General features: G+C 46.2%; 1 protein-coding gene across 1 annotated transcript in view; it reads left to right on the top strand.

Moving 5' to 3' along the window:
- Positions 1-23,769, top strand: part of LOC120062948 (extracellular matrix protein FRAS1-like) — an 87,711-nt gene extending 63,942 nt beyond the window's left edge. Inside the window, exons 25-37 of the mRNA XM_039013001.1 lie at positions 640-840; positions 1,095-1,282; positions 1,591-1,866; positions 3,627-3,859; positions 5,812-5,972; positions 6,067-6,281; positions 14,609-14,759; positions 16,335-16,602; positions 17,157-17,273; positions 17,907-18,073; positions 19,754-19,959; positions 21,705-21,851; positions 22,064-23,769. Of these exons, the coding sequence (XP_038868929.1) occupies positions 640-840; positions 1,095-1,282; positions 1,591-1,866; positions 3,627-3,859; positions 5,812-5,972; positions 6,067-6,281; positions 14,609-14,759; positions 16,335-16,602; positions 17,157-17,273; positions 17,907-18,073; positions 19,754-19,959; positions 21,705-21,851; positions 22,064-22,738 (3,005 nt within the window). The 3' untranslated portion in view covers positions 22,739-23,769. The remainder of the gene's footprint in view (positions 1-639; positions 841-1,094; positions 1,283-1,590; positions 1,867-3,626; positions 3,860-5,811; positions 5,973-6,066; positions 6,282-14,608; positions 14,760-16,334; positions 16,603-17,156; positions 17,274-17,906; positions 18,074-19,753; positions 19,960-21,704; positions 21,852-22,063) is intronic.
- The last annotated feature ends 4,187 nt before the right edge of the window (positions 23,770-27,956 follow it).

Here is a 27,956-nt window from a genome sequence, read left to right as displayed (position 1 = left end):
AGAGCTTTGGACCAGTAACTGAAAGGTTGCTGGATAGAATCCCTGAGCTGACAAGGTAAAAAACTGTCGTTCTGCCCCTGAACAAGGCCCCACTGTTCCCCGGTAGGCTGTCATTGTAAATAAGAATTTGTTCTTAACTGACTTGCCTAGTTAAATAAAGGTTACATTTTTATTTTTTATTTATTACAGCTGTGAATCATTTTGAATAAGGTTCTAACAACTCTTAAGGCAACATATGTCCATTGTTTTCGTCAAAACTGTATTAATTAGGAACATTGACGATAAAAAAAAAATCTCTTCGAAAAATATGGAGTAGGTTGTGTAGATCGGTAGTAAAAACATGAAATTGAATCGCTTTTTAGATGTAATTTTAAGGTAGCAACATGTGAAGACTGTGTAAGGGGTGTGTAGACCTTCACTAGCGATCAGTAAAGTTACAAACTCTGAGTTGATAGTTTGAGAACACTGACTTTGTATAGCATGTACTACATTGCCTAAGTTAACAGCATTGTTCTACATTACAAACAGAAACACAGGGCATACTTTTACATAGACAAAAAAAACTCAGTCAATGTAAAGAATAATATGCATTGCATGTTCAATTTCACATTTTCATTGTACCTTTTTGTACTTCCCCAGCACCCACCATAGAGTTCGAGCAGACGTCCTACCAGGTGCGGGAGCCCCCCGGGCCAGACGGCATCGAGGTGCTTAACATCAAGGTGGTCAGGACAGGAGACCAGGACCGCACCTCCAAGGTCCGCTGCAGCACCCGGGACGGATCAGCCCAGTCCGGAGTGGACTATAACCCCAAGAGCAGGGTCCTCAAATTCACCCCTGGTCAGTAAGACTTATTGAGAAGGAACACTATGGGTAGTATAGTAAGTATATCTGGCTACAAGAACCGCATAGCCAATCACATTCCCTTTAGTGATTGCTCAGACTGGGTCCTGTATATTTGTATTCACCCGTTTCAGAGGGATTTTGACAGGAAATGTAATACATTTTTACAGTATTGAAGGTATTTTACATCACATGTCGACGATGCAGCATAAGGAAATATTGACTTTACTTTTTTTGGTCTTTCCATGAAGGCATGGACCACATCCTGTTCAAAGTGGAGATTCTGTCCAATGAGGACAGGGAGTGGCACGAGTCCTTCTCATTGGTCCTCGGTCCTGACGACCCGGTGGAGGCAGTGCTTGGAGAGATCACCACGGCAACAGTCACCATCCTGGACCAGGAAGCAGCAGGGAGTCTCATTCTCCCGGCCACGCCCATCGTAAGGAGCATTACTTAATTAAATCTGAATTATTATGTCATTTTTATAAAATTATTATTTTCAGAACTTGACAGAAAAAGAGCCAAGACAAAAAAACATAAACTTTAAACTTTCCCTCAAAGATTGTAGCCACAGATACTTACAGTATCTTCTCTGGCCTAAAGCCTACCTTTAATTTATGATTGATGATGTGACGTATTTCACGTTAAACCCTTTCTTCTGTTATCAGTCTTGAATAAAAAAAAAAATAGGAATTGACCCCAATCAATTAGACTCACTCCAACACCCACCCTCCCTCCCTCTCCCAGGTGGTATCTCTGTCAGACTATGACAACGTGGCTGAGGTGTCTAAGGAGGGCAGTAAGAAGCAGCCGTCGCCTGGCTACCCCTTGGTGTGTGTGACGCCCTGTGACCCGCACTACTCCAAATACTCTGTGATGAGGGAGCGCTGCAACGAGGCAGGCATCAACCAGACCTCTGTTCACTTCTCCTGGGAGGTGGCTGCCCCTACAGACACCAACGGGGCCAGGTCACCCTTCGAGACAGTCACTGATACCACACCATACACTGGTGTTAACCATATGGTGAGTAGTTGAGTAGTAGTCGTAGTAGTAGCAGTATAGTAGTAGTAGCAGTAGCAGTAGTAGCAGTATAGTAGTAGTAGTAGTAGTAGTAGTAGTAGTAGTAGTAGTAGCAATATAGTAGTAGTATCAGTAGTAGCAGTATAGTAGTAGTAGTAGTAGTAGTATTAGCAGTAGTAGTAGTAGTAGTAGTAGTAGTAGTAGTAGTAGTAGTAGTAGTAGTAGCAGTGGCAGTAGTAGTATTAGTATAGTAGTAGCAGTAGCAGTGGTAGTAGTAGTAGTGTAGTAGTAGTAGTAGTGGTAGTAGTAGTACTAGTATAGTAGTAGTAGTAGTATAGTAGTAGTAGTAGCAGTATCAGTAGTAGTAGCAGTAGCAGTAGTAGTAGTAGTAGTAGTATAGTAGTAGTAGTAGTATAGTAGTAGTAGTATTATAGTAGTAGCAGTAGCAGTAGTAGCAGTAGCAGTAGCAGTAGAAGTATAGTAGCAGTAGTAGTAGTAGTAGTAGTAGTATAGTAGCAGTAGCAGTAGTAGTAGTTGTATAGTAGTAGTTGTATAGTAGTAGTTGTATAGTAGTAGTTGTATAGTAGTAGTTGTATAGTAGTAGTTGTATAGTAGTAGTAGCAGCAGCAGCACTATAGTAGTAGTAGTAGTAGTAGTAGTAGTAGTAGTAGTGATATTAGCAGTGGTAGAAGTGATAGTAGTAGTGATATTAGCAGTGGTAGTAGTGATAGTAGTGGTAGTGATAGTGATAGTGATAGTAGTGATAGTAGCAGTAGTAGTGATAGTGATAGTAGCAGTAGTAGTAGTATTAGTAGTAGTGATAGTGATAGTTGTAGTAGTGATAGTGATATTGGTAGTAGCGATTAGTGATATTGGTAGTAGTGATAGTAGTAGTAGTAATAGTAGTAGTAGCAGTAGTAGTAGTGATAGTAGTAGTGATAGTAGTAGTAGTAGTAGTTATAGTAGCAGTAGTAGTAGTAGTAGTAGAAGCAGTAGTAGTAGTGATAGTAGTAGTAGTAGCAGCAGCAATAGATGACTGGAGTCTTTGACATTTTTGGGGGCCTTCCTCTGACACTGCATAGTATATAGGTCCTGGATGGCAGGAAGCTTGGCCCCAGTGATGTACTGGGCCATACGCACTACCCTATGTAGCGCCTTACGGTCGGATGCCGAGCAGTTGCTATACCAGGCGGTCATGCAACCGGTCAGGATGCTCTCGATGGTGCAGCTGTTGAACTTTTTGAGGATCTGGGAGCCCATACCAAATCTTTTCAGTCTCCTGAGAGTCTAGGTGTGTTTGGACCATGTTTGTTGGTGATGTGGACACCAAGGTACTTGAAACTCTCGACCTGCTCCACTACAGCCCCGTCAATGTTAATGAGGGCGTGTTCGGCCCTTCCTTTTCCTGTGTTCCAGGATCAGCTCCTTTGTCTTGCTCACGTTGAGGGAGAGGTTGTTGTCCTTGCACCACACTGCCAGGTCTCTGATCTCCTCCCTATAGGCTGCCTCATCGTTGCCGGTGATCAGGCCTACCACTGTTGTGTTGTCAGCAAACTTAATGATGGTGTTGGAGTCGTGCCTGGCCGTGCAGTCATGAGTGAACAGGGAGTACAGGAAGGGACTAAGCACGCACCCCTGATTGGCCCCTGTATTGAGGATCAGCGTGGCAGATGTGTTGTTACCTACCCTTACCACCTGGGGGCAGGTTGATTGACTGACTGATTGATTGACTGACTAATTGATGGACTATATTTGCTCCACAGGTCCTGGACAGTATCTATTTCTCTCGGAGGTTCCATGTTCGCTGTGTGGCCCAGGCCCGGGACAAGTCCGGCCATCTTGGAACACCCCTGAGGAGTAACATAGCAACCATCGGCACCGAGGGTTCCATATGCCACACCCCTGTTACCACGGGAACAGCCCGAGGGTTCCAGGCCCAGTCGTTCATCGCCAGTCTGAAGTATCTGGATGTCAAACACAAGGAGCACCCCAACCGGTGAGCAGGGAGTCATTCACACACACACAAACACAATGAGCAGGTGTGCAAACACACAAACAGTCATGCAGCCAAACATACTATAACAAAAGAAGCTACCCAACCGGTGAGCTCATCAAACATAAACATATCTGCATATGGTCTATAATAGTACTATAACACCTCCATATGGTATATAATAGTTCTAGAACACCTCCATATGGTATATAATAGTTCTAGAACACCTCCATATGGTATATAATAGTTCTAGAACACCTCCATATGGTATATAATAGTTCTAGAACACCTCCATATGGTATATAATAGTTCTAGAACACCTCCATATGGTATATAATAGTTCTAGAACACCTCCATATGGTATATAATAGTTCTAGAACATCTCCATACGGTCTATAAAAGTTCTAGAACACCTCCATACGGTATATAATAGTTCTAGAACACCTCCATACGGTATATAATAGTTCTAGAACACCTCCATACGGTATATAATAGTTCTAGAACACCTCCATACGGTATATAATAGTTCTAGAACACCTCCATACGGTCTATAATAGTTCTAGAACACCTCAATATGGTATATAATAGTTCTAGAACACCTCAATATGGTATATAATAGTACTATAACACCTCCATACAGTATATAATAGTTCTAGAACACCTCCATACGGTATATAATAGTTCTAGAACACCTCAATATGGTATATAATAGTTCTAGAACACCTCCATACGGTATATAATAGTTCTATAACACCTCCATACGGTCTATAATAGTTCTAGAACACCTCCATATGGTATATAATAGTTCTAGAACACCTCCATACGGTATATAATAGTTCTAGAAAACCTCCATATGGTATATAATAGTACTATAACACCTCCATATGGTATATAATAGTACTATAACACATCCATATGGTATATAATAGTTCTAGAACATCTCCATACGGTCTATAAAAGTTCTAGAACACCTCCATACGGTATATAATAATTCTAGAACACCTCCATATGGTATATAATAGTTCTAGAACACCTCCATACAGTATATACTAGTTCTATAACACCTCCATACGGTATATAATAGTTCTAGAACACCTCCATACGGTATATAATAGTTCTAGAACACCTCCATATGGTATATAATAGTACTATAACACATCCATATGGTATATAATAGGTCTAGAACATCTCCATACGGTCTATAAAAGTTCTAGAACACCTCCATATGGTATATAATAATTCTAGAACACCTCCATACGGTATATAATAGTTCTAGAACACCTCCATACGGTATATAATAGTTCTAGAACACCTCCATACAGTATATAATAGTTCTAGAACACCTCCATACGGTATATAATAGTTCTATAACACCTCCATATGGTATATAATAGTACTATAACACATCCATATGGTATATAATAGTTCTAGAACACCTCCATACGGTCTATAATAGTTCTAGATCACCTCCATGTGGTATATAATAGTTCTAGAACACCTCCATACGGTCTATAATAGTAGAGCACCTTCATATGGTATATAATAGTTCTAGAACACCTCCATATGGTATATAATAGTTCTAGAACACCTCCATATGGTACATAATAGTTCTAGATCACCTCCATGTGGTATATAATAGTTCTAGAACACCTCCATATGGTACATAATAGTTCTAGAACACCTCCATATGGTACATAATAGTTCTAGAACACCTCCATACGGTCTATAATAGTAGAGCACCTTCATATGGTATATAATAGTTCTATAACACCTTCATATGGTATATAATAGTACTATAACACCTCCATATGGTACATAATAGTTCTAGAACACCTCCATATGGTACATAATAGTTCTAGAACACCTCCATACGGTCTATAATAGTAGAGCACCTTCATATGGTATATAATAGTTCTATAACACTAACCTTTTGTTGTCTTCTTTTTCTTCTGCAGTATCCACATCTCTGTGCAGATCCCCCACCAGGACGGTATGCTGCCCCTAGTGTCCAGCATGCCCCTCCACAACCTGCACTTCCTGCTGTCAGAGTCCATCTACAGACAACAGCACATCTGTTCAAACCTGGTCACTCTCAAAGACCTGCAGGGGGTCTCTGGTGAGCGTACACACACACACACACACACACAGTGATGTGCACCAAATAATATAAATCCTCCCTTTAACAAAAGTGTGTTTGATGTGTGTTTCAGAGACGGGTTTCCTGGATGATGTCCAGTATGACAGTATCTCTCTGGGTCCGGGTTATGACAGACCCTACCAGTTCAACCCCAGTGTCCGAGAGGCTAAGAGCATCCAGCTGTACAAACACCTCAACCTGAAGAGCTGTATCTGGACCTTTGATGCCTACTACGACATGACGGAACTCATAGACGTCTGTGGAGGCTCCGTCACTGCCGACTTCCAGGTACGCTACAATACGTCCTGCAGTGGGTTAGGGGGTCACATAGAGGGCTAGGGGTCACATAGAGTGCTAGGGGTCACATAGAGGGCTAGGGGTCACATAGAGGGCTAGGGGTCACATAGAGGGGTTGGGGTCACATAGAGGGCTAGGGTTCACATAGAGTGGCTAGGGGTCACATAGAGGGCTAGGGGTCACATAGAGGGCTAGGGGTCACATAGAGGGCTAGGGGTCACATAGAGGGTTAAGGGTCACATAGAGGGTTAAGGGTCAAATAGAGGGTTAAGGGTCACATAGAGGGCTAGGGGTCACATAGAGGGCTAAGGGTGAAATAGAGGGCTAGGGGTCACATAGAGGGCTAGGGGTCACATAGAGGGCTAGGGGCCACATAGAGAGTTTGGGGTCACATAGAGGGTTAGGGGCCACATAGAGGGCTAGGGGCCACATAGAGAGTTAGGGGTCACATAGAGGGTTAGGGGTCACATAGTGGGTTAGGGGTCACATAGAGGGTTAGGGGTCACATAGAGGGTTAAGGGTCACATAGAGGGCTAGGGGTCACATAGAGGGTTAGGGGCCACATAGAGAGTTAGGGGTCACATAGAGGGTTAGGGGTCACATAGAGAGTTAGGGGTCACATAGAGGGTTAGGGGTCACATAGAGAGTTAGGGGTCACATAGAGGGTATGGTCACAAGAGAGTTAGGGGTCACATAGAGGGTTAGGGGTATAGGTTAGGGTCACATATGGGTTAGGGGTCACATAGAGGGTTAGGGGTCACATAGAGGGTAGGGTCACTACAGAGAGTTAGGGGCCACATAGAGAGTTAGGGGTCACATAGAGGGTTAGGGGTCACATAGAGAGTTAGGGGTCACATAGAGGGTTAGGGGTCACATAGAGAGTTAGGGGTCACATAGAGGGTTAGGGGTCACATAGTGGGTTAGGGGTCACATAGAGGGTTAGGGGTCACAGAGGGTTAGGGGTCAAATAGTGGGTTAGGGGTCACATAGAGGGTTAGGGGCCACATAGAGAGTTAGGGGTCACATAGAGGGTTAGGGGTCACATAGAGAGTTAGGGGTCACATAGAGGGTTAGGGGTCACATAGTGGGTTAGGGGTCACATAGAGGGCTAGGGGCCACATAGAGAGTTAGGGGTCACATAGAGGGTTAGGGGTCACATGGAGAGTTAGGGGTCACATGGAGAGTTAGGGGTCACATAGAGAGTTAGGGGTCACATAGAGGGTTAGGGGTCACGTAAAGGGCTAGGGGTCACATAGTGGGTTAGGGGTCACATGGAGGGTTACGTGTCACATAGTGGGTTAGGGGTCACATAGTGGGTTAGGGGTCACATGGAGGGTTAGGGGTCACGTAAAGGGTTAGGGGTCACATAGTGGGTTAGGGGTCACATGGAGGGTTAGGGGTCACATGGAGGGTTAGGGGTCATGTAAAGGGATAGGGGTCACATAGTGGGTTAGGGGTCACATGGAGGGTTAGGGGTCACATGGAGAGTTAGGGGTCACATAGTGGGTTAGGGGTCACATGGAGGGTTAGGGGTCACATGGAGGGTTAGGGGTCATGTAAAGGGATAGGGGTCACATAGTGGGTTAGGGGTCACGTAAAGGGCTAGGGGTCACATAGTGGGTTAGGGGTCACATGGAGGGTTAGGGGTCACGTAAAGGGTTAGGGGTCACATAGTGGGTTAGGGGTCACATGGAGGGTTAGGGGTCACATGGAGGGTTAGGGGTCATGTAAAGGGATAGGGGTCACATAGTGGGTTAGGGGTCACATGGAGGGTTAGGGGTCACATGAGAGAGTTAGGGGTCACATAGTGGGTTAGGGGTCACAGGAGGGTTAGGGGTCACATGGAGGGTTAGGGGTCATGTAAGGGATAGGGGTCACATAGTGGGTTAGGGGTCACATGGAGGGTTAGGGGTCATGTAAAGGGATAGGGGTCACATAGTGGGTTGAGGGTCACATGGAGGGTTAGGGGTCATGTAAAGGGATAGGGGTCACATAGTGGGTTAGGGGTCACATGGAGGGTTAGGGGTCATGTAAAGGGATAGGGGTCACATAGGGGTTAGGGGTCACATGGAGGTTAGGGGTCCATAGAGGGTTAGGGGTCATGTAAAGGGATAGGGGTCACATAGTGGGTTAGGGGTCACATGGAGGTTAGGGGTCATGTAAAGGGATAGGGGTCACATAGTGGGTTAGGGGTCACATGGAGGGTTTGGGGTCATGTAAAGGGATAGGGGTCACATAGTGGGTTAGGGGTCACATGGAGGGTTAGGGGTCATGTAAAGGGTAGGGGTCACTAGTGGGTTAGGGGTCACATAGTGGGTTAGGGGTCACATGAGGGTTAGTGGTCACGTAAAGGGATAGGGGATAGGGTGGGGTCACATGGAGGGTTAGGGGTCACATAGTGGGTTAGGGGTCACATGGAGGGTTAGGGGTCACGTAAAGGGATAGGGGTCACATAGTGGGTTAGGGGTCACATAGTGGGTTAGGGGTCACATGGAGGGTTAGTGGTCACGTAAAGGGATAGGGTCACATAGTGGGTTAGGGGTCACATAGGGGTTAGGGGTCACATGGAGGGTTAGGGGTCACATAGAGGGTTAGGGGTCATGTAAAGGGATAGGGGTCACATAGTGGTAGGGGTCATGTAAGGGATAGGGTCACATAGTGGGTTAGGGGGCACATAGTGGGTTAGGGGTACATGGAGGGTTAGTGTCACGTAAAGGGATAGGTGTCATAGTGGGTTAGGGGTCACATAGTGGGTTAGGGGTCACATGGAGGGTTAGGGGTCACATGGAGGGTTAGGGGTCATGTAAAGGGATAGGGGTCACATAGTGGGTTAGGGGTCACATGGAGGGTTAGGGGTCATGTAAAGGGATAGGGGTCACATAGTGGGTTAGGGGTCACATGGAGGGTTAGGGGTCATGTAAAGGGATAGGGGTCACATAGTGGGTTAGGGGTCACATGGAGGGTTAGGGGTCATGTAATGGGATAGGGGTCACATGGAGGGTTAGGGGTCACGTAAAGGGTTAGGGGTCACTAGTGGGTTAGGGGTCAATGGAGGGTTAGGGGTCACATGGAGGGTTAGGGGTCATGAAAGGGATAGGGGCACATAGAGTGGCTAGGGGTCACATAGAGGGCTAGGGGGTCACATAGAGGGTAGGGGTCACATGGAGGGTTGGGGTCACATGAGGGCTAGGGGTCACATAGAGGGCTAGGGGTCACATAAAGGGCTAGGGGTCACATAGAGAGTTAGGGGTCACTAGAGAGGTTAGGGGTCACATAGAGAGTTAGGGTCACATAGAGGGCTAGGGGGCACATAGAGGTTAGGGGTCACATAGAGATTAGGGGTCACATGAGAGTTAGGGGAGGGTCACATAGGAGTTAGGGGTCACATAGAGGGTTAGGGGTCACATGGAGGGTTAGGGGTCACATGGGGGTAGGGGTCATGTAAAGGGATAGGGGCACATAGTGGGTTAGGGGTCATGTAAAGGGATAGGGGTCACATAGTGGGTTAGGGGTCACATAGTGGGTTAGGGGTCACATGGAGGGTTAGTGGTCACGTAAAGGGATAGGTGTCACATAGTGGGTTAGGGTCACATAGTGGGTTAGGGTCACATAGTGGGTAGTAGGGTCACATGGAGGGTTAGGGGTCACATGGAGGGTTAGGGGTCATGTAAAGGGATAGGGGTACATAGTGGGTTAGGGGTCACATGGAGGGTTAGGGGTCATGTAAAGGGATAGGGGTCACCTAGTGGGTTAGGGGTCACATGGAGGGTTAGGGTCATGTAAAGGGATAGGGGTCACATAGTGGGTTAGGGGTCACATGGAGGGTTAGGGGTCACATGGAGGGTTAGGGGTCACGTAAAGGGTTAGGGGTCACATAGTGGGTTAGGGGTCACATGGAGGGTTAGGGGTCACATGGAGGGTTAGGGGTCATGTAAAGGGATAGGGGTCACAGAGTGGCTAGGGGTCACATAGAGGGCTAGGGGGTCACATAGGGGTTAGGGGTCACATGGAGGGTTAGGGGTCACATAGGGGGCTAGGGGTCACATAGAGGGCTAGGGTCACATAGAGGGTAGGGGTCACATAAGGAGTTAGGGGTCACATAGAGAGTTAGGGGTCACATAGAGGTTAGGGGTCACATAGAGGGGCTAGGGGTACACATAGATGGTTAGGGGTCACATAGAGAGTTAGGGGTCACATAGAGAGGTAGGGGCACAAAGAGTTAGGGGTCACATAGAGGGTTAGTTCACAAGGGGTTAAGGGTCACATGAGGGTTAGGGTCACATGGAGGGCTAGGGGTCACATAGAGGGCTAGGGGTCACATAGAGGGTTAGGGGTCACATAGAGAGTTAGGGGTCACATAGAGGGCTAGGGGTCACATAGAGGGCTAGGGGTCACATAGAGGGTTAGGGGTCACATAGAGGGTTAAGGGTCACATAGAGGGCTAGGGGTCACATAGAGGGCTAGGGGTCACATAGAGTGCTAGGGGTCACATAGAGTTGGGGTACGTAGAGGGTTAGGGGTCACATGGGGTTAGGGGTCACAGAGGGCTGGGGTCACATAGAGGGTTAGGGGTCACATAGAGGGTTAGGTTTCACATGGAGGGTTAGGGGTCACATGGAGGGTTACGTGTCAATAGTGGGTTAGGGGTCACAAGTGGGTTAGGGGACATAGTGGGTTAGGGGTCACATGGAGGGTTAGGGGTCACATGGAGGGTTACGTGTCACATAGTGGGTTAGGGGTCACATAGTGGGTTAGGGGTCACATAGTGGGTTAGGGGTCACATGGAGGGTTACGTGTCACATAGTGGGTTAGGGGTCACATAGAGGGTTAGGGGTCACATAGAGGGTTAGGGGTCACATGGAGGGTTAGGGGTCACATGGAGGGTTACGTGTCACATAGTGGGTTAGGGGTCACATAGTGGGTTAGGGGTCACATAGTGGGTTAGGGGTCACATGGAGGGTTAGGGGTCACATGGAGGGTTAGGGGTCACATGGAGGGTTAGGGGTCATGTAAAGGGATAGGGGTCACATAGTGGGTTAGGGGTCACATGGAGGGTTAGGGGTCATGTAAAGGGATAGGGGTCACATAGTGGGTTAGGGGTCACATGGAGGGTTAGGGGTCATGTAAAGGGATAGGGGTCACATAGTGGGTTAGGGGTCACATGGAGGGTTAGGGGTCACATAGAGGGTTAGGGGTCACATAGTGGGTTAGGGGTCACATGGAGGGTTAGGGGTCACATAGAGGGTTAGGGGTCATGTAAAGGGATAGGGGTCACATAGTGGGTTAGGGGTCACATGGAGGGTTAGGGGTCATGTAAAGGGATAGGGGTCACATAGTGGGTTAGGGGTCACATGGAGGGTTTGGGGTCATGTAAAGGGATAGGGGTCACATAGTGGGTTAGGGGTCACATGGAGGGTTAGGGGTCATGTAAAGGGATAGGGGTCACATAGTGGGTTAGGGGTCACATAGTGGGTTAGGGGTCACATGGAGGGTTAGTGGTCACGTAAAGGGATAGGGGTCACATAGTGGGTTAGGGGTCACATGGAGGGTTAGGGGTCACATAGTGGGTTAGGGGTCACAGGGAGGTTAGGGTCACGTAAAGGGATAGGGGTCACATAGTGGGTTAGGGGTCACATAGGGGTTAGGGGTCACATGGAGGGTTAGTGGTCACGTAAAGGGATAGGGGTCACATAGTGGGTTAGGGGTCACATAGTGGGTTAGGGGTCACATGGAGGGTTAGGGGTCACATGGAGGGTTAGGGGTCATGTAAAGGGATAGGGGTCACATAGTGGGTTAGGGGTCATGTAAAGGGATAGGGGTCACATAGTGGGTTAGGGGTCACATAGTGGGTTAGGGGTCACATGGAGGGTTAGTGGTCACGTAAAGGGATAGGGGTCACATAGTGGGTTAGGGGTCACATAGTGGGTTAGGGGTCACATGGAGGGTTAGGGGTCACATGGAGGGTTAGGGGTCATGTAAAGGGATAGGGGTCACATAGTGGGTTAGGGGTCACATGGAGGGTTAGGGGTCATGTAAAGGGATAGGGGTCACATAGTGGGTTAGGGGTCACATGGAGGGTAGGGGTCATGTAAAGGGATAGGGGTCACATAGTGGGTTAGGGGTCACATGGAGGGTTAGGGGTCATGTAATGGGATAGGGGTCACATGGAGGGTTAGGGGTCACGTAAAGGGTTAGGGGTCACATAGTGGGTTAGGGGTCACATGGAGGGTTAGGGGTCACATGGAGGGTTAGGGGTCATGTAAAGGGATAGGGGTCACATAGAGTGGCTAGGGGTCACATAGAGGGCTAGGGGTCACATAGAGGGTTAGGGGTCACATGGAGGGTTAGGGGTCACATAGAGGGCTAGGGGTCACATAGAGGGCTAGGGGTCACATAGAGGGCTAGGGGTCACATAGAGAGTTAGGGGTCACATAGAGAGTTAGGGGTCACATAGAGAGTTAGGGGTCACATAGAGGGCTAGGGGTCACATAGAGGGTTAGGGGTCACATAGAGAGTTAGGGGTCACATAGAGAGTTAGGGGTCACATAGAGAGTTAGGGGTCACATAGAGGGTTAGGGGTCACATAGAGGGTTAAGGGTCACATAGAGGGCTAGGGGTCACATAGAGGGTTAGGGGTCACATGGAGGGCTAGGGGTCACATAGAGGGCTAGGGGTCACATAGAGGGTTAGGGGTCACATAGAGAGTTAGGGGTCACATAGAGGGCTAGGGGTCACATAGAGGGCTAGGGGTCACATAGAGGGTTAGGGGTCACATAGAGGGTTAAGGGTCACATAGAGGGCTAGGGGTCACATAGAGGGCTAGGGGTCACATAGAGTGCTAGGGGTCACGTAGAGGGTTAGGGGTCACATAGTGGGTTAGGGGTCACAGAGGGCTAGGGGTCACATAGAGGGTTAGGGGTCACATAGAGGGTTAGGGGTCACATGGAGGGTTAGGGGTCACATGGAGGGTTACGTGTCACATAGTGGGTTAGGGGTCACATAGTGGGTTAGGGGTCACATGGTGGGTTAGGGGTCACATGGAGGGTTAGGGGTCACATGGAGGGACGTGTCACATAGTGGGTTGTTAGGGGTCACATAGTGGGTTAGGGTCACATAGTGGGTTAGGGGTCACATTAGTGGGTTAGGGTCACATGGAGGGTTAGGTGTCACATAGTGGGTTAGGGGTCACAATAGAGAGGGATAGGGGTCACAAGAGGTTAGGGTCACATGGAGGGTTAGGGGTCACATGGAGGGTTAGGGGTCACATAGTGGGTTAGGGGTCACATAGTGGGTTAGGGGTCACATGGAGGGTTAGGGGTCATGTAAAGGGATAGGGGTCACATAGTGGGTTAGGGGTCACATGGAGGGTTAGGGGTCATGTAAAGGGATAGGGGTCATGTAAAGGGATAGGGGTCACATGGAGGGTTAGGGGTCATGTAAAGGGATAGGGGTCACATAGAGGGTTAGGGGTCATCTAAAGGGATAGGGGTCACATAGAGGGTTAGGGGTCATGTAAAGGGATAGGGGTCACATAGTGGGTTAGGGGTCACATGGAGGGTTAGGGGTCATGTAAAGGGATAGGGGTCACATAGTGGGTTAGGGGTCATCTAAAGGGATAGGGGTCACATAGAGGGTTAGGGGTCATGTAAAGGGTTAGGGGTCATGTAAAGGGATAGGGGTCATGTAAAGGGATAGGGGTCATGTAAAGGGATAGGGGTCATGTAAAGGGATAGGGGTCATGTAAAGGGATAGGGGTCATGTAAAGGGATAGGGGTCATGTAAAGGGATAGGGGTCATGTAAAGGGATAGGGGTCACACTGTACTCTAGTGTTTATCATGCTCTGAATTCACTCCTGTTTCCTTTCATTTTTGGAGGCTTTCCATTTCTGGCACATTACTAGTGGACATAATATTATCACAGAAAACCCTTTACACACTATAAGACATTATGATTGGAGTCCACAGCACCCTGTTGTCCACTGGTCAGGTTGATTTGCATTGACTTTGGTTTCCCAGTCACGTGAGCACACAGGCAGTAGAAGCCTTGAATGCTCAGATAGAGTTTACATGAGACTCATCCCAACCACAGTATGCAAAACATTCTAGGACTGACTACAGCTGTTGCTACTGTATGTCACCTTATATCATGTCATGTTTAGTAGCATTACGTCAGGTCATGTAATGTAATATGGTGTCATCTTATGTCATGTCTTGTGTATGTCCCCCCACCCCCCCACAGGTGCGTCAATCAGTTGTTCCTGGTTGAGTGGTGTTATTTCCTGTCACTTTATCTCATGTCATGCGCTATGTCCCCCCAGGTGCGTGACTCGGCCCAGTCGTTCCTGACGGTGCAGGTTCCTCTCTACGTGTCGTATATCTACGTAACAGCTCCCAGGGGCTGGGCCTCTCTGGAACACCACACTGAAATGGAGTTCTCTTTCTTCTACGACACCGTGCTCTGGAGGACAGGTGTGTGTGGGGGGAGGGGGGGGCTGTGTGTGTGGGGGGGGGGGGGGGGGGCAGGTGTGTGTGTGGGGGGGGGGGGCTGTGTGTGTGTGGGGGGGGGGGGCTGTGTGTGTGGGGGGGGGCAGGTGTGTGTGGGGGGGGGGACAGGTGTGTGTGTGGGGGGGGACAGGTGTGTGTGTGGGGGGGGCAGGTGTGTGTGGGGGGGGGAAGGGCTGTGTGTGTGTGGGGGGGGGGCTGTGTATGAGGGGGGGAAGGGCTGTGTGTGGGGGGAGGGCTGTGTGTGTGGGGGGAAGGGCTGTGTGTGGGGGGGGGCTGTGTGTGTGGGGGGAGGGGGAGCTGTGCATGTGTGGGGGAGGGGGGCTATGTGTGTGGGGGGCTGTGTGTGGGGGGGGCTGTGTGTGTGGGAGGGGGGGGCTGTGTGTGGGGGGGGCTGTGTGTGTGGGAGGGGGGGCTGTGTGTGTGGGGGGAGGGGGAGCTGTGCATGTGTGGGGGAGGGGGGGCTATGTGTGTGGGGGGCTGTGTGTGGGGGGGGGCTGTGTGTGTGGGAGGGGGGGCTGTGTGTGGGGGGGGGCTGTGTGTGTGGGGGGGCTGTGTGTGTGGGGGAGGGGGCTGTGTGTGTTAAAGGTAATATTATATAACTGGTATGTTCCTGTGTAACTCTGTTTAACTGGTATGTTCCTGTGTAACTGTTTAACTGGTATGTTCCTGTGTAACTCTGTTTAACTGGTATGTTCCTGTGTAACTCTGTTTAACTGGTATGTTCCTGTGTAACTGTTTAACTGGTATGTTCCTGTGTAACTCTGTTTAACTGGTATGTTCCTGTGTAACTCTGTTTAACTGGTATGTTCCTGTGTAACTCTGTATAACTGGTATGTTCCTGTGTAACTCTGTTTAACTGGTATGTTCCTGTGTAACTCTGTTTAACTGGTATGTTTCTGTGTAACTCTGTATAACTGGTATGTTTCTGTGTAACTCTGTTTAACTGGTATGTTTCTGTGTAACTCTGTTTAACTGGTATGTTTCTGTGTAACTCTGTTTAACTGGTATGTTTCTGTGTAACTCTGTTTAACTGGTATGTTTCTGTGTAACTCTGTTTAACTGGTATGTTTCTGTGTAACTGTATAACTGGTATGTTCCTGTGTAACTCTGTTTAACTGGTATGTTTCTGTGTAACTCTGTTTAACTGGTATGTTCCTGTGTAACTCTGTTTAACTGGTATGTTTCTGTGTAACTGTTTAACTGGTATGTTCCTGTGTAACTCTGTTTAACTGGTATGTTTCTGTGTAACTGTTTAACTGGTATGTTCCTGTGTAACTCTGTTTAACTGGTATGTTTCTGTGTAACTCTGTTTAACTGGTATGTTTCTGTGTAACTCTGTTTAACTGGTATGTTTCTGTGTAACTCTGTTTAACTGGTATGTTTCTGTGTAACTCTGTTTAACTGGTATGTTTCTGTGTAACTGTTTAACTGGTATGTTTCTGTGTAACTCTGTTTAACTGGTATGTTTCTGTGTAACTCTGTTTAACTGGTATGTTCCTGTGTAACTCTGTTTAACTGGTATGTTCCTGTGTCCACTAGGCATCCAGACAGACAGCGTCCTGTCAGCCAGACTCCAGATCATCAGGATCTACATAAGAGAAGATGGCCGTCTGGTCATCGAGTTCAAAACACACGCCAAGTTCAGGGGCCAGTTTGTCCCCGAGCACCACACCCTGCCTGGGCACAAGTCCCACCTGATGGCCCCGGACCACCTGGGGGGGATAGAGTTTGACATGCAGCTCATCTGGAGCGCCCAGTCCTTTGATTCTCCCTACCAGCTCTGGAAGGCCACCTCCTCTTACAGCAGGTCAGTAAACAGAGATACTGTTATATATAGTTATAGATATATATTAATAGATATACCCAGTCCTTTGACTCTCCCTACCTGCTCTGAGGGCCACCTCCTCTTACAGCAGGTCAGTAAACAGACATACTGTTATATACAGTTATAGATATATATTAATAGATATACCCAGTCCTTTGATTCTCCCTACCAGCTCTGGAAGGCCACCTCCTCTTACAGCAGGTCAGTAAACAGAGATACTGTTATATATAGTTATAGATATATATTAATAGATATACCCAGTCCTTTGACTCTCCCTACCTGCTCTGAGGGCCACCTCCTCTTACAGCAGGTCAGTAAGGGTTACTCGGTGTGTTAGCTTTTGTTCCAGCCTGTGTCTTCTGCATGCCACAAAACAGTGTTAGCCTGCTGAGCTAAGTTAAAGCCTAGGCATTAGCCTGGGGACCTATTGTAAGTCGTCACGTCTCAGGGCAAGGTTAAAACATCATGTAAATGTGATTCAGAAGCGTCCCTGTTAGAGGAGCTTTACCATAATATATGCGCTTGTTGTGTTCCAGGAAAGACTACTCTGGAGAGTACACAGTGTTTCTGATCCCCTGTACCGTGCAGCCAACCCAACCATGGACCGACCCTGGAGACAAGCCTCTGTCCTGCACAGCCCACGCCCCAGAGAAGTATGTCCCTCTACAGCCACCATACATTACTTAGTGAGGGCCCCAGAGAAATATGTCCCTCTACAGCCACCATACACTACTTAGTGAGGGCCCCAGAGAAATATGTCCCTCTACAGCCACCATACATTACTTAGTGAGGGCCCCAGAGAAGTATGTCCCTCCACAGCCACTATACACTACTTAGTGAGGGCCCCAGAGAAGTATGTCCCTCTACAGCCACCATACACTACTTAGTGAGGGCCCCAGAGAAGTATGTCACTCTACAGTCACTATACACTACTTAGTGAGGGCCACAGAGAAGTATATCACTCTACAGTCACTATACACTACTTAGTGAGGGCCCCAAATAATTATGTCCCTCCACAGCCACCATACACTTCTTAGTGAGGGCCATACACTTTTGCCTTGCTCCTATCTAGACATTGTTGTCGTGCTCCTATCCAGACACTGTTGTCATGCTCCAAATGCTCCAATCTAGACACTTGGTTGGCAAATAAAGATATGGTTGATTTGGTTAAATATATCACACAAACATATGTTGTGGTGTTCCTTAAGGCTCCATCCTAGGACCGGTTTCATATGGCCATGCTCGACATATACGGTAAGAACCTGACATTATGTAATCTCTCCCAGGTTCCAACTACCTATAGCCTTCCAGCAGACCAACCGACCGGTGCCTGTCGTGTACAGCCTCAACACAGAGTTTCAGCTGTGCAACAATGAGAAGGTGTTCATGATGGACCCGGCCGTCGCTGACATGTCCATGTCTGAGATGGACTACAAGGGAGCCTTCTCTATGGGTACAGTAACTGTTCCACACACAAGTCACAGGGCAGACTCAACTGAAGAGAACGGGGATAGTTGAGCTATTTCCTGTTATCTACATGACCAAACATCCCGACTTACACAAAGATATTGTAAAAAATATACAGTATTTCCCTTTCCACAGTGACGGAAAATAGAAAACATGGCTCAATTTACCCCACTTGCCCATATGTCTGTGATGCCACTGGGTCCAAAATGTGTGGCCCTTATATCCAATCATGCACAACTTGTCTCTCTGCTGCCCCTACAGGCCAGACGCTATAAATCAGGTGCTGTGTATTACAGTATTACATTTACATTTACATTTAAGTCATTTAGCAGACGCTCTTATCCAGAGCGACTTACAAATTGGAAAGTTCATACATATTCATCCTGGTCCCCCCGTGGGAATTGAACCATGGTCCCCCCATGGGAATTGAACCCACAACCCTGGCGTTGCAAGCGCCATGCTCTACCAACTGAGCCACACGGTATTGTCTCTCTGCTGCCCCTACAGGCCAGACATTGTACAACAGGGTGTTGTGTATTACAGTATTGTCTCTCTGCTGCCCCTATAGGCCAGACATTGTATGGCAGGGTGCTGTGTATTACAGTATTGTCTCTCTGCTGCCCCTATAGGCCAGACATTGTACAACAGGGTGCTGTGTATTACAGTATTGTCTCTCTGCTGCCCCTATAGGCCAGACATTGTACAACAGGGTGCTGTATATTACAGTATTGTCTCTCTGCTGCCCCTACAGGCCAGACATTGTATGGCAGGGTGCTGTGTATTACAGTATTGTCTCTCTGCTGCCCCTATAGGCCAGACATTGTACAACAGGGTGCTGTGTATTACAGCATTGTCTCTCTGCTGCCCCTACAGGCCAGACATTGTACAACAGGGTGCTGTGTATTACAGTATTGTCTCTCTGCTGCCCCTATAGGCCAGACATTGTACAACAGGGTGCTGTATATTACAGTATTGTCTCTCTGCTGCCCCTACAGGCCAGACATTGTATGGTAGGGTGCTGTGTATTACAGTATTATCTCTCTGCTGCCCCTACAGGCCAGACATTGTACAACAGGGTGCTGTGTATTACAGCATTGTCTCTCTGCTGCCCCTACAGGCCAGACATTGTACAACAGGGTGCTGTGTATTACAGTATTGTCTCTCTGCTGCCCCTATAGGCCAGACATTGTACAACAGGGTGCTGTATATTACAGTATTGTCTCTCTGCTGCCCCTACAGGCCAGACATTGTATGGCAGGGTGCTGTGTATTACAGTATTGTCTCTCTGCTGCCCCTATAGGCCAGACATTGTACAACAGGGTGCTGTATATTACAGTATTGTCTCTCTGCTGCCCCTACAGGCCAGACATTGTATGGCAGGGTGCTGTGTATTACAGTATTGTCTCTCTGCTGCCCCTACAGGCCAGACACTGTACAACAGGGTGCTGTGTATTACAGTATTGTCTCTCTGGTGCCCCTACAGGCCAGACATTGTACGGCAGGGTGCTGTGTATTACAGTATTGTCTCTCTGCTGCCCCTACAGGCCAGACATTGTACGGCAGGGTGCTGTGTATTACAGTATTGTCTTTCTGCTGCCCCTACAGGCCAGACATTGTATGGCAGGGTGCTGTGTATTACAGTATTGTCTCTCTGCTGCCCCTACAGGCCAGACATTGTATGGCAGAGTGCTGTGGAACCCGGAGCAGAACCTGAACTCAGCCTACAAGCTGCAGCTGGAGAAGGTGTACCTGTGTACGGGACGGGATGGATATGTGCCCTTCTTCGACCCCACAGGGACTCTGTACAACGAGGGCTCTCAGTACGGCTGCATCCAGCCCAACAAACACCTCAAACACAGGTTCCTGATCCTGGTATGTATATCTACAGAGATGGAAAGAGTCCTATGTTTTCCATGTCTGCCATGGAGCTGCCCATCCTAATACAGGTTTTGTGGCAATTGTGCCCTCTATTCATCTCTATGATGGTATAGCTTCTATTCAACTCCCATTGTCCTCTTGTAGTGGTTGGATATATTGGTGATGTTCCAGGTTGTCTTTTTTCACAGTCGCGCTGCACATCTCAGACGATTTCCATGTCACATGAATGTGCTTCCTGAGATGCTTAAAAACACTGATAATCTGTGCAGTGTGACTGCATTTTTGACAAACCTTGAATTGCAGGCAGTACCACTGCTTGTAGATTTACATATAGTCCTTTTATCAGACACTTTTATTCCAACCCGACTTCTATTACAGAGAGCATACTGCACATTCTTTATAAATCTGATCCCTTCGGGAGTTGAACCCACAACCTAAGTGTTTGCTTGCACCACGCTTTTACCAATTTTGAGTCACATAGTTGACTGTGACCTTTTGGTTTATCTGTGGTATGTCACCCAACGTAAACAGCCACCCATGTGACCTGATAGACTGGTTTGTTCCACGTCGCTTAAAGAGATAAGGACTTAAAGAGATAAGACTTTGAGCTATTCAAATAGGAGGAATCTTATTGGTGTACAAATCACTGCTCTGGTATCCTATTGTTGGATCGTTTATGCTAATGTTTACAACAATGGGTGTATGGCAGGCTATTGTCACAAATGCTGGAAATTACACATTTTACTGAAACTACACATTTTACAGAAACTACACATTTTACAGAAACTACACGTTTTACAGAAACTACACATTTTACAGAAACTACACGTTTTGCTGAAACTACACGTTTTACAGAAACTACACGTTTTACAGAAACTACACATTTTACAGAAACTACACATTTTACAGAAACTACACGTTTTACAGAAACTACACATTTTACAGAAACTACACGTTTTGCTGAAACTACACGTTTTACAGAAACTACACGTTTTGCTGAAACTACACATTTTACAGAAACTACACATTTTACAGAAACTACACGTTTTACAGAAACTACACGTTTTACAGAAACTACACATTTTACAGAAACTACACATTTTACAGAAACTACACGTTTTACAGAAACTACACGTTTTACAGAAACTACACATTTTACAGAAACTACACGTTTTACAGAAACTACACATTTTACAGAAACTACACATTTTACAGAAACTACACGTTTTACAGAAACTACACGTTTTACAGAAACTACACATTTTACAGAAACTACACGTTTTGCTGAAACTACACATTTTACAGAAACTACACGTTTTACTGAAACTGCACGTTTTGCTGAAACTACAACTGAAAGTCCAAGCTTTACTTAAGCAATAAGGCCTGAGTGGGTTTGTGGTATATGGCCAATATACCACGGCTAAGGGCTGTTCTTACCCACAACGCAACGCAGAGTGCCTGCATACAGGCCTTAGCCGTGGTATATTGGCCGTATACCACAAAACCCCCCGAGGTGCCTTATTGCTATTATACCACGGCTGTCAGCCAATCAGCATTCATGGCTCAAACCAACCAGTTTATAATGAGATTTAAACAACAATTGTACTAATGTACTTTCCACATCTGCATCTATAGCCTACATCCAGCAGTTAGCTAGCCTTGTTAGCATGTATGCTAGCGTTTGATTTGATAGTGTCTGGATAAGTTGAAATGACGGTGTTGTAACGTCTCTCCTTTAGGACCGGAAGCAGCCTGACATCTGTGACAGGTACTTCCATGACGTTCCCTTCGAGGCTAACTTTGCGTCGGATATCACCGAACTACAGACCATGACAGCCATACCTGGTGTTGATGGATTTACCATGAAAGTTGATGCCCTGTACAAGGTCAGCGAAGACAAAGACTTATCCACTTAACTGTAATGATTTATTCAATGATAATGTACTGCTTATGAATGCATTGTATAGGAGTTATAAATGTGTTATGAACGCCTTAGGTACCCTTCAAAAAGGTCTTCAAGTTCGAGGGTAACTCTCAGAGAAGTAAAATGATTGATCTGATTTATCTCCATGGTAACGCTCTCTCTTTTGATTGACAGGTGGAGGCGGGGCATCAGTGGTACCTTCAGGTGATCTACGTGATTGGTCCAGAGTCCATATCCGGCCTCAGGATTCAGCGCTCTCTGACCTATCAGCTCACCCACAGCAGCGGCGGGGGGCGGACTCGCCGGGACCTGGTCGATCAGCTGAGCCAAAGCATTGGCCACAGCCGTGCTCGCCGGGACCTTGTTGACCACAGCGGACGTCTCACTCTAGACCAGTCTCTGATATATGACAACGAGGGTGACCAGACGAAGAACGGAACCAACATGAAGACTCTCCGCCTCGAGGTCCCCGCTGCCTCAACCTTTAACCCCCAGATGGGCGGTTCGGTGGGCGGGGGCGTGGCCGCACTAACCCTATTGGTCCTCGTCCTGCTGGCTTCATGTTTACTCTTCAGGAAGTGCCGACGATCGGCTGGGAAGAAGCCGTCCCAGATGGCGGAGGAGTACCCTCTGAACACCAAAGTAGAGGTGTGTTTGGAGAGGACCCTGGAGAAGAACTTCAGCTCCAAACACTGCACCGTCAGGAACATCAACATCAACCGGAACTACGACAACGTCAACTCCAAGGTCAACAGAGGCGCAAAGGTCAACGGAGGGGCGAAAGTCAAGCAGGTCAACCTGGAGGTCAAGCTCCATAACAACCTCCACAACGACGGCACCGAGGTCTGAGGATCCCCTCCACCTCCCACCATTGTTTACCCCGGCGAGATCATTTCCCAGGTGGGGTGCCGACGTCCAACTAGTAGAAGTAACAGTTCTACTCAAGGGGAGACATCTACCGGAGTGGAGGAGTATTTTATGAGACATCTAACAGAGATGTAGTTTTCTAAAAAGCGTTTGTTTGTACTTATGGAATAAAATATTGTTTGTTAATGTATTTTTATATGACCGTGATGAGAGATAGAAGTAAAAAGGGAAGCGTTGTTTTTGACGGCCAGCTATGCAGCGTTTATTCAAATAATTTCAAAACTGGGCTACCTCAGGAATAGGGAAACGAGTGAACAACTATCGAACTATGGCGTTAAAACATGACTGATTGTGTCGTTATTTGAAACTATTTGGGTCTCTTTCGTTTTTTTTCTTCTTGTTTTCAACTTGTCATCGTTGTTGAACGACTAGAGGGTTTGGAATAAGTCAAGGGAAATCCGATGCCTTGTTTTTCGCTTTATGTTTCCATGACAACAACAACGCCAAAATGATCAACGTATGGTAGCTCAGGCACTTTGCTCCAGCTTGTCTTGAATAATTTGAATAGTTCAGATATAGCTCGGCTGCATTATTTAATCGCAGTGCCATAATATGACAACTATGAAAGTATTAAACACAGCCAGGACCCCAATCCTAACTCCACTTTCGTTCGTCATTCATTCATTTCAATGGAAGATTTGCACAAAAACTTTAGGATACAGGCCTACAGCGTGTTATAGTCTTCTGCCCACAACTGAATGAGTAGTGTTGTAAATGATATATTTTCAAGTGCAATTAAACCATGAACACACTCTCTCCTCAAACTAAGTTCTCTGCATGTGGAACTAAGATCCAGCCTAGTAATATGGTGTGTCTGAAATGACACCCTATCCCCTATACCAGTGTTTCTCTATTCCAGTACCCCTAACAGCCCAACTCCAGTCCTCCAGTCCCCCAACAGCCCAACTCCAATCCTCCAGTACCCCCAACAGCCCAACTCCGGTCCTCCAGTCCCCCAACAGCCCAACACCGGTCCTCCAGTACCCCAACAGCCCAACTCCAGTACCCCCAACAGCCCAACTCCAGTACCCCCAACAGCCCAACTCCAGTACCCCAACAGCCCAACTCCAGTACCCCCAACAGCCCAACTCCAGTCCTCCAGTCCCCCAACAGCCCAACTCCAGTCCTCCAGTACCCCCAACAGCCCAACTCCAGTCCCCCAACAGCCCAACTCCAGTCCTCCAGTCCCCCAACAGCCCAACTCCAGTCCTCCAGTCCCCCAATAGCCCAACTCCAATCCTCCAGTCCCCCAATAGCCCAACTCCAATCCTCCAGTCCCCCAACAGCCCAACTTCAGTCCTCCAGTACCCCAACAGTCCAACTCCAGTCCTCCAGTCCCCCAACAGCCCAACTCCAGTCCTCCAGTCCCCCAACAGCCCAACTCCAGTCCTCCAGTACCCCCAACAGCCCAACTCCAGTACCCCCAACAGCCCAACTCCTCCAGTACCCCCAACAGCCCAACTCCAGTCCTCCAGTATCCCCAACAGCCCAACTCCAGTACCCCCAACAGCCCAACTCCAGTCCTCCAGTATTCCCAACAGCCCAACTCCAGTACCCCCAACAGCCCAACTCCAGTACCCCCAACAGCCCAACTCCAGTACCCCCAACAGCCCAACTCCAGTACCCCCAACAGCCCAACTCCAGTACCCCCAACAGCCCAACTCCAGTACCCCCAACAGCCCAACTCCAGTACCCTCAACAGCCCAACTCCTCCAGTACCCCCAACAGTCCAACTCCAGTCCTCCAGTTCCCCCAACAGCCCACATTATTGTTGTAGCCCCAGACAAACTCACCTGATTCAACTCATTGAGCATTGGGCTGTTGGGAGTACTGGACGTCTGGAGTTGGGAAACACTGATCTGTACTTTATAGTGCATCAATGGGTCAAAAGTAGTGCACTAGGGAATAGGGGTGTCTTTTTGGACGCACACTGGCTGCGTTTACACAGGCAGACAATTCTGATCTTTTGACCAATCACATCACAGTTTTTTCACATCAGATCTTTTTCAGAGCTGATCTGATTGGTCAAGAAAACAATTAAGTGAAAAATGATCAGAATTGGGCTGCCTGTGTAAATGCAGCCACTATGTTATTTTTTTATTTATTTTTTGACAAAAAGCTCAACAGCTTTCCATAAGTGCCATTTACATGCAGTACTGTCTCATGCATTTACAAATCCATACAAATAGTCCAAAAAGTTTTCACCAAAAGGGTAAAAAAGTGGAATTCCATCAGTGAATGATTGTAATATTCATCTGACTTAGATAACGACTGCACTATAGAATACCACCACTGTAGATTAGATAGCTACGTTGGTGCCCACCGACCTACTCACTCCCATTGGATGCTGCTGTAGCCTTGTGATTATTACTATTAACAGAACTGATTTCTTGTTTTCATCATTTCAATATGTTACAGTTAAATTGTAATATTTTATACAAGACGTGCGTCTGTTTTATTTTATGCCTTGCCTTCAGTGTGCCAAAACACCCCAAATGCCTCGGTTATATATTGTTGATGTACAAGTTCAATCCCACAACACCATGGGAGCATCTCAAATGGTATCCTATTCCCTTTGTAGTGCACTACTTGACAATAGGGCACCATATTGACAATAGGGCACCATATAGACAATAGGGCACCATATTGACAATAGGGCACCATATAGACAATAGGGTGCCATTTGGGACATTGCCTATGTTCATTCACATAATTATTTAACTGTTGATATTGCAGTATGCATTATTATCATGTTATTACCCATATCATGTTATTACCCATATCATGGTATTACCCATATCATGTTATTACCCATATCATGTTATTACCCATATCATGTTATTACCCATATCATGTTATTACCCATATCATGTTATTACCCATATCATTTATTACCCATATCATGTTATTACCCATATCATTTATTACCCATATCATGTTATTACCCATATCATGTATTACCCATATCATGTTATTACTGTATGTTTGGCCAATCATCTGTTAAGATTGGGTGTAACATTTGTGGTGTGTGTATGTAAGTGTTATAACACAACCAATCATTGATTGATTGATTGATTGATTGATTGATATATTGATTGATTGATTGATATATTGATTGATTGATATATTGATTGATTGATATATTGATTGATCGATTGATTGATTGATTATGGCAGATGACTACTTCAGCACATCATCCCAAAGCACTGAATGTTCTGCAGAAAACCATTTTGTGTGGCATTGATTTGTCAATAACTCTCTCTCGCTCCCTCTCTCTGTCTCCCTCTCTTTCTCTCTCTCTCTCTCTCTCTTTCATTTCATAGAACTGTGTGCCTATCAATAAAACAGTGGGAAGTTGGAGATTTTTTGGTGCTATCATTTATGGAAATAATTCCAATGCTATCGATATGATGCCTGTATTCGGTGCCTTTTTAGTAATAAAAATGTTTAAAAAACGCGTGTATATTCCTTGCCAACTGGGTTGTTTCTGTAAGGCCAATCAAACCTGCTAGTGTTCGAGGTTTAACCAGTAGTTAGTGGTCAGTGCTGTGTGGTAATGACAAACTATCAGTCTGCTTCAGGAAGGAGCTACAGACCTACAATACATTTCTACTAAAAGTCCATCCCCCCAAGGGGTTTTGGCACAGCCTGTACACTGCTTATGTTCAAACCACTAACATGATTTTTGTTTTGAGGGATTGTAAAAAAAAAAAAAACAGCTTTCCTATGTTTGCTGAGTAACCATTAATTCTCAAACATCCATGTACCACCTGTCTGCATCCGTACAAGCTTGATTAAAAACCAAAATGAGATATGAGCCTCCCCCGAGCCATGTACTGTATATTTAAGTAGAGTAGGCCTACACACTGGGGGGGGGGGGGAACTGGTAGAATCAACATTGTTTCCACGTCATTTCAACCAAAAGAAATCAACACTATTACGTTGAATCAATGTGGAAAACTGAGTGGATTTGAAAAAAAGTCATCAACGTAAGGTCATTTTGTATTTTCTTTTCACCATTTTTACCTAAATCCAATGACATGGTGACCTTTCATGTTGAATTCACATGACTCAAAATCAACACTAGACATTGAACTGATGTCTGTGCCCAGCAGGTATTGTGTATCAGTGTTCTAGATTAATATACAGGCTAACAGTGTTCTAGATTAATATACAGGGTAACAGTGTTCTAGATTAATATACAGGGTAACAGTGTTCTAGATTAATAAACAGGGTATCAGTGTTCTAGATTATCATACAGGGTAACAGTGTTCTAGATTAATAAACAGGGTAACAGTGTTCTAGATTAATAAACGGGGTATCAGTGTTCTAGATTAATATACAGGGTAACAGTGTTCTAGATTAATATACAGGGTAACAGTGTTCTAGATTAATATACAGGGTAACAGTGTTCTAGATTAATATACAGGGTAACAGTGTTCTAGATTAATATACAGGGTAACAGTGTTCTAGATTAATAAACAGGGTATCAGTGTTCTAGATTAACATACAGGGTAACAGTGTTCTAGATTAATAAACAGGGTAACAGTGTTCTAGATTAATAAACGGGGTATCAGTGTTCTAGATTAATATACAGGGTAACAGTGTTCTAGATTAATAAACAGGGTAACAGTGTTCTAGATTAATATACAGGCTAACAGTGTTCTAGATTAATATACAGGGTAACAGTGTTCTAGATTAATATACAGGGTAACAGTGTTCTAGATTAATATACAGGCTAACAGTGTTCTAGATTAATATACAGGGTAACAGTGTTCTAGATTAATATACAGGGTAACAGTGTTCTAGATTAATAAACAGGGTATCAGTGTTCTAGATTAACATACAGGGTAACAGTGTTCTAGATTAATAAACAGGGTAACAGTGTTCTAGATTAATAAACGGGGTATCAGTGTTCTAGATTAATATACAGGGTAACAGTGTTCTAGATTAATATACAGGGTAACAGTGTTCTAGATTAATAAACAGGGTATCAGTGTTCTAGATTAATATACAGGGTAACAGTGTTCTAGATTAATATACAGGGTAACAGTGTTCTAGATTAATAAACAGGGTATCAGTGTTCTAGATTAATATACAGGGTAACGGTGTTCTAGATTAATAAACAGGGTATCAGTGT

Source organism: Salvelinus namaycush, chromosome 18 (assembly GCF_016432855.1).
Source record: "Salvelinus namaycush isolate Seneca chromosome 18, SaNama_1.0, whole genome shotgun sequence".
Classification (NCBI taxonomy): Eukaryota; Metazoa; Chordata; class Actinopteri; order Salmoniformes; family Salmonidae; genus Salvelinus; species Salvelinus namaycush.
The sequence above is the reverse complement of the archived record's forward strand: the minus strand, read 5'-3'. Positions and strand labels throughout refer to the sequence as shown.